Below are 11,632 nucleotides of genomic sequence, written 5' to 3' on the forward strand. Positions count from 1 at the left end.
TAGGCAGGTTATTAAATAGTTTTAGGCAAGTGGGATCACAGAATTCCCATCTTTGCACTAGCAAATGCAGTTCATGAGCTTCAGAGAAGCAGCAGCTTTGAGGTTTCTGCGAGGAAGAAATTACATGAAATGGCTTAGCACCTGGATAATATTAACTTTAATTACCACTGTGATAAATTAAGTATGTACTTGTAAGCTTAGAACAAATACAATCATTGCTGATTCTGTTTGTTTAAAGTTCTTCAGATCATTGATTTTTACGTTAATCCGTCAGCCGCACGACATTGGTATCCCCTCCAGTCAATGCAATTAGTAACGTGTCATGTTAACCTGGTGTATGCATATGTCCCACCATTTAAGTGTTTTGAAGAGGCTCACCATTCAAGCTCACAGCTTCTCAGGATCCTGCCAGCTTAGCGTGTCATAAGAAATGCTGATGGTAAAAATTTGATCGGAGTTACCTGCAGAAGGGCTTTCATCTTTGTGTGACAGCACTGTTCATGACGATGTGACATTGACACAGGAACCTGAATAAAGCTGCAGTGAGATGTTTTTGGTGGCATTGACACAGGAACCTGAATAAAGCTGCAGTGAGATGTTTTTGGTGGCATTGACACAGGAACCTGAATAAAGCTGCAGTGAGATGTTTTTGGTGACATTGACACAGGAACCTGAATAAAGCTGCAGTGAGATGTTTTTGGTGGCATTGACACAGGAACCTGAATAAAGCTGCAGTGAGATGTTTTTGGTGACATTGACACAGGAACCTGAATAAAGCTTCAGTGAGATGTTTTTGGTGACATTGACACAGGAACCTGAATAAAGCTTCAGTGAGATGTTTTTGGTGACATTGACACAGGAACCTGAATAAAGCTGCAGTGAGATGTTTTTGGTGACGTTGACACAGGAACCTGAATAAAGCTGCAGTGAGATGTTTTTGGTGGCATTGACACAGGAACCTGAATAAAGCTGCAGTGAGATGTTTTTGGTGACGTTGACACAGGAACCTGAATAAAGCTGCAGTGAGATGTTTTTGGTGACGTTGACACAGGAACCTGAATAAAACTGCAGTGAGATGTTTTTGGTGACGTTGACACAGGAACCTGAATAAAACTGCAGTGAGATGTTTTTGGTGACGTTGACACAGGAACCTGAATAAAGCTGCAGTGAGATGTTTTTGGTGACGTTGACACAGGAACCTGAATAAAACTGCAGTGAGATGTTTTTGGTGACACTGACACAGGAAACTGAATAAAGCTGCAGTGAGATGTTTTTGGTGACACTGACACAGGAAACTGAATAAAGCTGCAGTGAGATGTTTTTGGTGACATTGACACAGGAAACTGAATAAAGCTGCAGTGAGATGTTTTTGGTGACATTGACACAGGAAACTGAATAAAGCTGCAGTGAGATGTTTTTGGTGACATTGACACAGGAACCTGAATAAAGCTGCAGTGAGATGTTTTTGGTGACATTGACACAGGAACCTGAATAAAGCTGCAGTGAGATGTTTTTGGTGCAAGCATACAGTTTCTCAGTAATAACTGTACCTCACAGTCAGGTTATGGACAAGCAGCATAGGAGCTTAAATTAAACGAATATGTACTTCAGTGTCTTTGTTACTAACTCTCAGAAAAAACAACAACCTGTGGCCCCCAGGTAAATTTTGTTACAAGCTGTGAACACAGGAACAGGATTTTTGTCGCTCTCATGATATCCCTGCACTATTGTGGCTCCTTTGCTGTGGTCTTTGCACACAAAAACACACAATGTTCTCTCCTGTGGGTACAGTATAAATACAACGTGAGGCAGCAGATGGATGTGTAAAACAGAGAGGATATATAAAAGTGCAGTGAGACAGCTGTGATTTCCATCCTTAGCAAGGATGCAGTGCATCGTCTGGGTGTTGGAGGACACAGTGCAGGTGACTTTCACATATTTCAAGAAGCTTATCAATGGATTTGGCTGGGGCATAGAGTGGTGTGAAAGCAGTTGTTTAACACAGGGAACAAGTTTATTGCAAATTCTTGTTGAAGAGGAAAGAGGCTGCTTTGTCAAGAGAAGGAGATTGTGGACCCAGAGTTTCAGCAGCATGAGACTAAAAGAAAAACTGGGCAGAACTGGCACCAAATATACCATTATGGCTGAATTAATGCCACTGTCTATCATTGACCATTGCTAGAGTTGTCTCTTGCAATGTGTGTGGTTAGGCATAGGATTCTTCTTAGTATGGTGAGTACTGCACCAAATATGTGAGGTTTTATGAAATGATTTCTCCCAGACCAGACGTGAAGTAAAGCAGATTGGCTCTGGGAGCTGAGCTGGGGTGTTTATGTCTGTAAAGTCCAGCTCTTTTTAGAGGTCACAAGTGTGAACTGGGGTAAAAAAAGCCACCTTTAAAGAGCTATCCTTTTATTTTATTCTGGTGCTTTCCAACTCAGAAGCAGGTCAGACTGACTCTTAATTCTAATGGTAAAGAACATTGTGTCTCCTCTGATTCCCTGGCCTGTTACTGAACTCAGTACCTGGCATAAGCAGAAAAAGCATCCTGTTCATTTGAAATGATTTAACATTTACTGTTTTCCCTGTGTTTCTGTGAAAGAGTTTCTTATGGTGATCCCAAGTGGATAGTTACTTAAAATGCAGACTCTGTAAAAACCAGGTAAAGAAAACACCCTTTATGATAAAAAAAAAAAATAGTTCCATAAAAAAAACCCCAATTTGTTGTTTTTGCATTGAATGTATCGAAATTACTTGTCCAAAATGAAATTTCTGTCCTGTCCTATAGAAAGAGGTAGGGAGGAAATGGTGTAGCTCAATAAAACTATGAATACATGGGTGTGTTTTCATAATGGGACGCCATGCAATAGTTGAAAGGCACTGCAGAAACTACTAAGTGCTTGATAAATGTTTGTTCTAATTTGATTCATATTTAAAAACTGTTAATGAAAGAAGTGGGAAGAAAGGAGAAGCTATTTAAAAGTAAGCAAACACTGTTGCTAGAAAGAAACTTTTCAAACAGTGGGAGAAAAAATATCTTACCACCTCTTTAGCTTAATAGCGGTCATGCTCTTCGAATGAGTAGCTATCAGAAATGGATGGCTTGTGAAGAATCCAGTTTTATGGCGCTGTGCACACTGCAAAATTTATACTAATTGCTTTAGCCAGGGCAAATTAAACACAAGAAAATTCTGGTGGTTTCTGGAGCCATGTTGATCATTTTCTCTTTACTGATGAAAAAGAAAATTCCTGCTTTCTAATTTCTCAGGTCCCTATATCCAAGTCCACGCTATGTTCTTGTTCACATTGAGGTAATGGGAAAGGCAGACTTTTTCCCAGGAATCCAAAATAAACATTTATCTTGCTGCCTTATGAAAAACATGAAGGAAAGGAAGCATGCTGGGCCTACAGAAGTGATACAGTCTTTTATATGGGGATAATTTATTGAATTTTGAGCTTTTGTGAAAGGAGAGTTCAGTGAAGTGTATGGCCTAATTAAATAGGCTGGAACAATTCTGATTCTGGCATTTTTCTTAAAATTGAATATATCCTGTTACGTGTTTGTGCAAAATGAGCAAAGGTGGCATTCAGGACTCTTACCACCCACGCTGCCTGTTGTAATAAACCATCTGCCATAATTCTCAGTTAAAAGAGTGTCCCATGTAGATTTTTAACCCATAATGCAACTATGAAACTGAGAATAGACAATATGGCTTTCTCCACCCCTCTTAATTACTTGTAGTCAGTAATAGCTGGCAAAGATTGAATGCTTCATGGTGATAATTCTTTGTCCTGAACTCAACTTTCTGTAGACTACAGAAAATGTTGCACGGTATTTTGGTGCTACAAGTGTTAGTGAAATGCAAGAAAGAATTGATGATTATTTTTAAGCTCATTTAAAGAGCCACAACACTGTGCCAGCTGAGCTCTTGGCACCTTCAGGTGCTGGGAGATTTTTCCTGGGAGCTTGGAATTAAAGTGCTTCTGCCTTAGATATATGCACTAAAAAACTCCAGTGTGTTCTTACACCACTTTGATACCACACAGTGTGTGTTTTAGAGACCTGGGGGGTTATAACAAGCCTATTGATGTACCTGTTAAAGTCCAAATAGTATTTAATAGATTTCTAGTAGTGGTGTTAAGTACTTGAAATTGCTTTGGATGGGATAAGATGTTGTTCTTTTTATATCTGTTTTGAGGAACTGAACTACACAGAGCGTGCTGGAGCTACAAGGGCAATTACAATTATTTTAAAACACTTATGTGCTTTAAGGACATTTTCCTGAATCATAGAAAATATTCCACAGTGGTTTATTTCCACTGAAGCTTTTCAAGCAGCTGTGTATTATAGTGTGGAATGTTTCAAATTGTTAGCTGGATCTGTATTTGAAAGTATAAAATTCTAGTTTGCTTGTTTACTGAATTGTGGGATTTTCAGTTTTTTATTTTCTTACCGTACTTGCTGGTGTTGAAAAGTGTGGCTGCTTGGACTGTCTGGATATCAGGGACATCACACAAGTATTACAAGGATGTAAAACATTGAACTGGGCATTTGAAAAATGAAAATGAGGCATTCTTCAGGTTTTCACTCATGGAAGTAGTGGAGTCACTATCTCTGAAGGTATTTAAATGTGTGCAGATGTGGTGCTGAGGGACATGGTTTAGTGGTGGACTTGGCAATTCTGGGTTAACAGGTGGGTTTGATGATGTTAAAGGTCTTTTCCAACTTAAACAATTCTATGATTCTATGAACTATATCCTCAGATGAAGGACTGGCTGGATCTTCGCATTCTGAGATAGTTGCATTAGAAGGACATTCCTTATCTCTTGACTGTGGCTTCTTATAACGGATAGCAGTGAGGATGGTGGTAAGAGTTTGGTGCAATTAGGAGACAAGGAAAAACAAGGCAATGGGACTTCTTCTTAGGAAGCTGTTGGATCTGATACAACTCTGCTCAGCAGCTGAACTAAGTCTTTATAGGTAGCTTTCCAGTTACGCATGGAAAGTATGCTGCCATGGATTAAGCCTTCTCTATGGCTTTGGTGGAGCACAACATGTCTCAAGGACAAGGGAAAAAGGGCTAGTATAGAGAGCAAAAGGTTTTGAAATGCTGTGAGAGTGCAGATCTGTTAGTACATTTTTACTAGCTGCAGCAAGGCAGTGGGGCAGATAAATATTTCCAGCATATGAAAATGCTGTCAAGCTGAGATGCATGCTGAGCCCTAGTAAATGGCTGGTGTGCAGGACCCTGTCCTCTGATCTTTGCCTTTGGGGCACCTGGGCGAAAAGCCATCTTCTCTGGGGAGCTGCAAGATCAACAGGGAGAGAAGCTGAACAACATGGATGAGAACAGTGTTGGCCATTGTGCTCAGAGGTTGGCCAAAGAAGTGACCCAGGGGGGGAGATCTGCTCAACCCTAAGCATCTGTGCTTGAAACGGGGGTGCTCACCAGCAATCAGGAGATGAAATGGGTCATGAAGCAGTGCTTTCATCTTTGCAACATAAAGGACAGCAGGCACACGGATGGCTCCAGAAAGTGTCTAAATAAGGTGTTTCATGTAATGCAGTATAATGAAACACCTGCTTCTGAGAGGAGAGGTATGGGTAGAGTGAGAAGGAATTAAGATGAGTGTTATTTTTAACAGTTTAGCCAGCACTCATGAATTGACTTAGGAAGCAAAGGTCATAAGTTCAGCAGCATTTGTCACTTCAGCCCCAGTTCCTAATTAAACAACTTCAACATTATAAAATTGCCATAAACTCGGAAGTCCCACGGCGTTCATGCACCGCGTGTGTGGTATAACACAAGCATCAGACTCAAGTAAATCTCAGCCTTCAAATCTTTAGAAGTATTTTTCTAAAATATATATATCTGAGTTCATCAGTAAGCCAAGGGCTGCTGAAATGTGTTTGGCAGTAGTCCCTACAGCCTCCAAACGCAGCTGAACAAACAGCCCACAGCTCGCACAGGAAGACAGGCCAATTGGGTAGGAGGGCAGGAGGGGACAGTGTGGTAGATGTGGTGTCCCAGCACGAGAGAGAAGCACGCTGCCACTCCTGTGTTTATATACCCACTAGAAACCGTGCTTAGGAACTGGTTGATCCTGTGGTTGGGGTGGTAGAGAAAGACCTCTCTAGTTTTCCGGCATATATTAAATGACCAAAATGACTTTAAATAAACTTTGCTTAAAGCTTTGTGTATCTTAAAGAAAAATGCAGTTTGGGAATTCAACCTGTAGGGCTCTTGGAAAGACAGAAAACTTAGATTGTTTTTCTTGATGGGGGAGAAAAAAAAACAGCAGGCTTTTTTTTGTTTTCAGGGAAGGCTTTCCTGGAATAAGGTGGCATCACTTGGCTTTTATGGCATCCTTTTGCTCTTCGTGACTTTGTCACTTTGGTGAACGCTTTTTCTGCATTCAACTTGCAGTAAGCTAGAAGAGGCTTCAGGAGACTGACCACAGAGAGTCTGCTGCCTGCACATGAGGGAATTGTGCACAAGACCAAATAGTTTTTGAGTAGTAGAGTTTATTGAGGCCACATCTGCAGTCTGTATGATTTTACAACCACTGTAACAGAAGTACAAGGCGTAGTATAACCACCGTCTGTTTTAGCTGTGCAATTATTAGGACCAGCAATAGGACCTGGAAATCCAGGCACAGACAGTGGAAGGAGAGAAGCATCTTGAAAGAACCAATTTAGAGAGCTAGAAGGAGACTGTGCCCTTCAGTATCTGCTGTAGATACCAAGTAACAGCAAAGCCCTGTGGCCAGCAAGTCCAATGAACGTTTATGCTTCTGCTTCTCCAAATTGTTGCCTTTCAGATTTCATCACTGTCTTCCTCCAGGAGAACCGTTTTTTCAGTGTTGCTGTGCACTGTGACTTACAGCAGTATTGAATAAATGCCAGTCCACCAAATCCTGATGCAGGGCCCTGAAGTGACACAGTGACAGTCCAGCCTTGCCCTGTAGAGTGCCCAGGAGGAGGATGGATGGATGATTGTGTGATTTTCATAGTGAATGCATTGGCAGCCAGCAGCAGCAGCAACAGATTGATAACAAAAGTGTTGTTGAGTATTATGAGTCTGTCAAGAGCTTCTGCTTGGTGATGCCACATGAAGCCACAGAAATTTCCCTTTCAAGGTACAGGAACAGGTTGAAGTAACCAATGACTGAATGTGAAGGAGGTTGCCCCACCCTGCACTTGTTTCTTTGGGAAAGATCAGGTCAAAAACAAGAATACCTGTGAGATCATTTCTGGGATCAAATATTTTGTGCACATGTCACCTGAAAAATGATTTAATATTGCTGATGCTATTGCACAGGTTTGTAGGAGTCCTGTGTAGCAGTGGTGACTTGGATACAAAATGCTTTCTGCTTGTCTGTTTCTAGGCTGTTGCTTCATTTCTTCTCTTTCATTGCAGACTGTTGTAAACGTTTCTTCAGATACTTCAGTTAGCAGTCTCCAAAATATTCTTCACTCTGTACCTCATGTGCCACAACTGGTTTCCCTAGTTGTGATGCTTTCCTTTTCATTCATTCTTTCTATTAGGAGAAGCCCTTTGTATCAGAAGCAGCTAGGAAGAAAGAGAGAGACTTGGTAGCCAAAGAAATTGAGAAGTTTCAGGTCTCTATCCAGACTCTGTGCCAGAGTGCCCTTACACTTGGCAGGATCATGGACTACATTCAAGAAGACATGGATGCCATGAAGAACGAGTTGCAGATGTGGCGGCATGAGAACAGACAGCACGCGGAAGCACTACAGAAGGAGCAAAGGTGAGTTTGGGCTGGGAAAGCTTGATTTATCTTTTGAGACACATTTCTGGTTTTAGGAGAGGGGTGAGTTTTACTCATTATTTGGAGCAAATTTGTCATCAGTCACTTTTGTGTTTTGGGGATGTTTTTTTTGTGGTCTAAATTTTTAAAGTCTTAAAGTCTCTTCAGCTCCATTTCCCATGTTGCCCATGACAGCAGAGGTTTGTGTGATACAAGAGGTGCTTGATATGTTTTCTTTCTCTCAAAAATATATCAGGGAGGAAGAGTTTAGTAAACAAAGCAGATTTTGTATCAGAACTGGGAAGTGGATTCCTGAATCACAACCTGCTCTCTGTGCCATTGAATTCAGCATGTTGTGCAGTGGGTTTAATAACAGTTGTTGCCTGTGCAAGGTGAAAAAAAAAAAAGCTTTGGAAAATAAGGAGAGTGAAAGTGACATGCACAATAAAACCAAAGAGGTTAAGCCTAGAAACAGGTTTTTTGGCTTTGTCTCACCAATGTGTCTTTTTGTTTGTTGGAAAGAGGGCATCCCTTTCAGTTGTGTCCTCTGGTCTTAAATATAAGCTAGATATTGATCTTGGGTTGACAATCAGCCTAGATAAATGTGCTGCTCCCTGAATCCATGTGCTTCATTCATACAGAAGCAAGTATGGGTGGTATTCTTAGCTAAATCCTATCTTGATAGGTAGAAATGTGTTACATGTTGGAAATTTGTAGCTGCTGGCAGTGGCTGGGGTGGGAATTAGGGCTTTGGTTCACATATAAAGTGTAATTATATTAATTCCTTGCACTTACATAGCACCTTCTATCCCAAAATTTTGACAGGCCTTAGCACTCTGGCCTTAGAATGCACCACTCCTGCAAAGAGAAAGGAAAGGATACTTGGCTTTATTTTATGGTTGGAGAATCTGAGGCATTGACTCACATCTTTGCACCACACCTAGTGACAGGGAGCAAGTCTCAGGCTTTTCTCCAGGCATGTGCTTACTCAGTGGATCCACCCGGGCCTTGCCACACGAGTCATTTGTTCTTCAGCTGGGTTCCTGGCACAGGGACTGTACATGCTTCCCTTGGACTCCTATGACCCCCCTGGTTCCCAGGCACACGCTACTGAGGACAAGATTGTCTCTTTGACAGTGGTGCAGGGGGAGAGGGGGAGTGGGAAGGAGGGACTGCCCAGCTGAATTTGTTTGCCAACTTTTGTCAGCCCAAGCTTTCCAGTGCCCAGCTGCTTCCTGTGAGACTGCAGGCAGGCTCACATCCCTTCAGCAGCACCACTCTTCCACAAGCTGACACTGCTGCAGTGTATCCCAGCACTTCACAAGGTTCCACATGAGATCCTAATCAGGTCAGTGTAGTGCTAAGGCATGTCCAATCGTTTAGGAAAGAATTAAAGTGTATCAGACATGAAGAAGACAATGTTTCCCATATGTACTGGAATTTGGGTGCATGTCTTGGTTTTCTTTCCTTCTGTGGAAGACAGTTGAAGGATCCCATTGGGGAAATATTAGTGCAATTTCTAGCAATGCTTTTTGTGATTTATGCTAATGTGGTAGAAAGAAGGGGGAAACAAAATGATTTTGAGATGCAGACTTGCACTAGTATGTCCTCAGATTGACTGGGCAATTCAGAGTGACAGCAGGCTAGTTCAGTCTGTCATTTCCGTGGTTGTTCAGCACTCTTGAATATCAGCAGAGCATTATGTAAGGGGGCACATTTGTTTTAGAGCCAGCAGCCCCCTTCACTTCAGCTGCATCAATGCACTTGTGGTTTATTAGCATAGGGTTTATTAAATTTCCTGTTAGTGTTAGATTGCCTGCCCTTGTCTGCAGATTTTGTATTCCTTGCCTCTTCTCAGACATGTATCTGCTGTAGCTCGGTGCTACTGGCAGCTGCTGGTGTCTTGCTACTGGCTTGCCGATGTGTTGTAGAAAATAGATAGTAGGAGGTCAGCAACCTCCACAGTAGCTGTGCTTGTCCCTCTCTGCCACATGCATCTCATTTAAGCTCCTGCAGTGATGCCCAGAGGGGTCACTGTTACAAAGTGTGTCATGGAAGGACTCAGGAGTCCCTGTAAGTCCTTAGAATCATAGAATGGTTTGGGTTGGAAAGGACCTTAAAGATCATCTAGTTCCAAGCCCCCTGCCGTGGGCAAGGACGCCTTCCACTAGACCAGTTTGCTCAAAGCCTCACCCAGCTTGGCTTTGAACACTTCCAAAGACTTCTTGGCCGTTGTTGGTTTATACCTCCAGAGTCTGGTGCTGCTTCATCCCTGGGTCAGATGGTTACAGCTTTTGGTTGGGTAACCTAAAAGAAGTGCTTGACATATGCATAGCGCAGGGTGAAATAACTGCAAGGCATTTTTAGCACCACTTCAGCAGCAAAGCTAGATTAGCCAAGAAGTGACTGCTGAAGTGTTGAATTGTGGGTGATCTCTCTTGAACAATATTCTTCTCTATCCATGTTGTTAGCTTTACCTTTGTGCTTCTTATTCTAAACTTTCTTTCAGGAAGGGTGGGTGCAACTTAAATACTTTGCAGGTATTGAATATACTTTCTTGGAAGCTTAAGTAACCCCAAGCAGCATAGTGTTTCCAATAACATTGTGTGTCTCTTTCAGCATCACGGACAGTGCTGTAGAACCCTTGAAAGCTGATCTGGCTGAACTGGAACAGTTGATTAAAGACCAGCAAGACAAGACCTGTGCTGTTAAAGCTAATATTTTAAAGAACGAAGAAAAGATCCGGAGGATGGTTCTTAGCATAAACCTGTCTTCAAGAAGGTGAAGAAAAGGATAAAAAAGGCCTTGGGACTGAGTGACATTCCTACCAAATAAAAACAAAACAGAATGTTTAGGGACCAGAAGTCAAAATGGTATAGAACTCCGTTATTGCATTGTTGTTCAGATGTTGGTGTTACCCAGGATAAAATTATATTCCTATGAATGCTCAGGTTGCAGAGCTATTAAAATAACTCGTTTGGTTAGATGTGAACTGCTGTTACTCCATTACCAGGTCTTCACAGCTTGCTTTCTCTCCCTGGTGTGTCACACACATTTTCTGATCCACTTCTCTCTGCATTTGCTCCTTCTTCTTTCCACTGAGGCTACACTGAACATGCTGTCTTGAAAAAGTTACTTCTTTTGCCCCTTTAAAGAAATGTTCCAGGCTCCTGCGGGTCAGAAGGTTCCTGAATCCTGTTTGTTATTAACAGGGAAAATTATGTACGAAACAATGTCACAAAGTGAAGAAGTAGAGAAAGCCTGCTGTAGCTTGCAGGTTTTTGCATCATTACAGAGATGATGTCATGTTTTCAGAGCTATCGGGAATCTTATTAGGAACGACTGAAAATGCAATGGGAGCAGAAGTATTTTATCTGCACAGGTGTTAATTCCATTTTTATTGCATATGTTCATTTGGAAAGGATTAATTTAAGTACCTGTTTCCTCCCAAATGCATGTCCCTGTAACGTTTTCTATGTGAATAATTCCACTCACTCCTTTAGTTAACTGCAGATGTCTGTAGTGTTTTCCTAATGACCTCCAATGTACTGCACTAAAGAGTCCAGCTTTACTTATTCCTAAATCTGCAAAGCATATTAGCTTAGACACAACTGTATGACACTGCACTGAGCATGGAAGGCTTTAGTCCCCTGCAAGGCTGGTCTCTGATGATTTTTGTAATGCGTGAGCACATCTCCTCCTCCCATGTTGTTTGGATGGTGTATGAAGTGCTAATGTCCTTTTTCTCTCTTTTTTTTTTTTTTCCTTTGATTGGCAAATCTGTGAGGTTTGGGTTTTTTTTCTTCTTGATTTTTTTTTTCTGGTATCAGGACCTTGAAAAACCTCCCAAATGGATCAT

The 11,632-nt window shown here is 41.6% G+C and overlaps 1 protein-coding gene across 1 annotated transcript in view; it reads left to right on the top strand.

Annotated features, from left to right (window-relative positions):
• The window catches only part of TRAF3IP1 (TRAF3 interacting protein 1), a 48,286-nt gene extending 37,728 nt beyond the window's left edge, over positions 1 to 10,558 (top strand). The window contains exons 14-15 of the mRNA XM_054381121.1: positions 7,550 to 7,773; positions 10,393 to 10,558. Of these exons, the coding sequence (XP_054237096.1) occupies positions 7,550 to 7,773; positions 10,393 to 10,558 (390 nt within the window). The remainder of the gene's footprint in view (positions 1 to 7,549; positions 7,774 to 10,392) is intronic.
• The last annotated feature ends 1,074 nt before the right edge of the window (positions 10,559 to 11,632 follow it).

This window comes from Indicator indicator, chromosome 5, assembly GCF_027791375.1.
Source record: "Indicator indicator isolate 239-I01 chromosome 5, UM_Iind_1.1, whole genome shotgun sequence".
In the NCBI taxonomy this organism is placed as follows: domain Eukaryota; kingdom Metazoa; phylum Chordata; class Aves; order Piciformes; family Indicatoridae; genus Indicator; species Indicator indicator.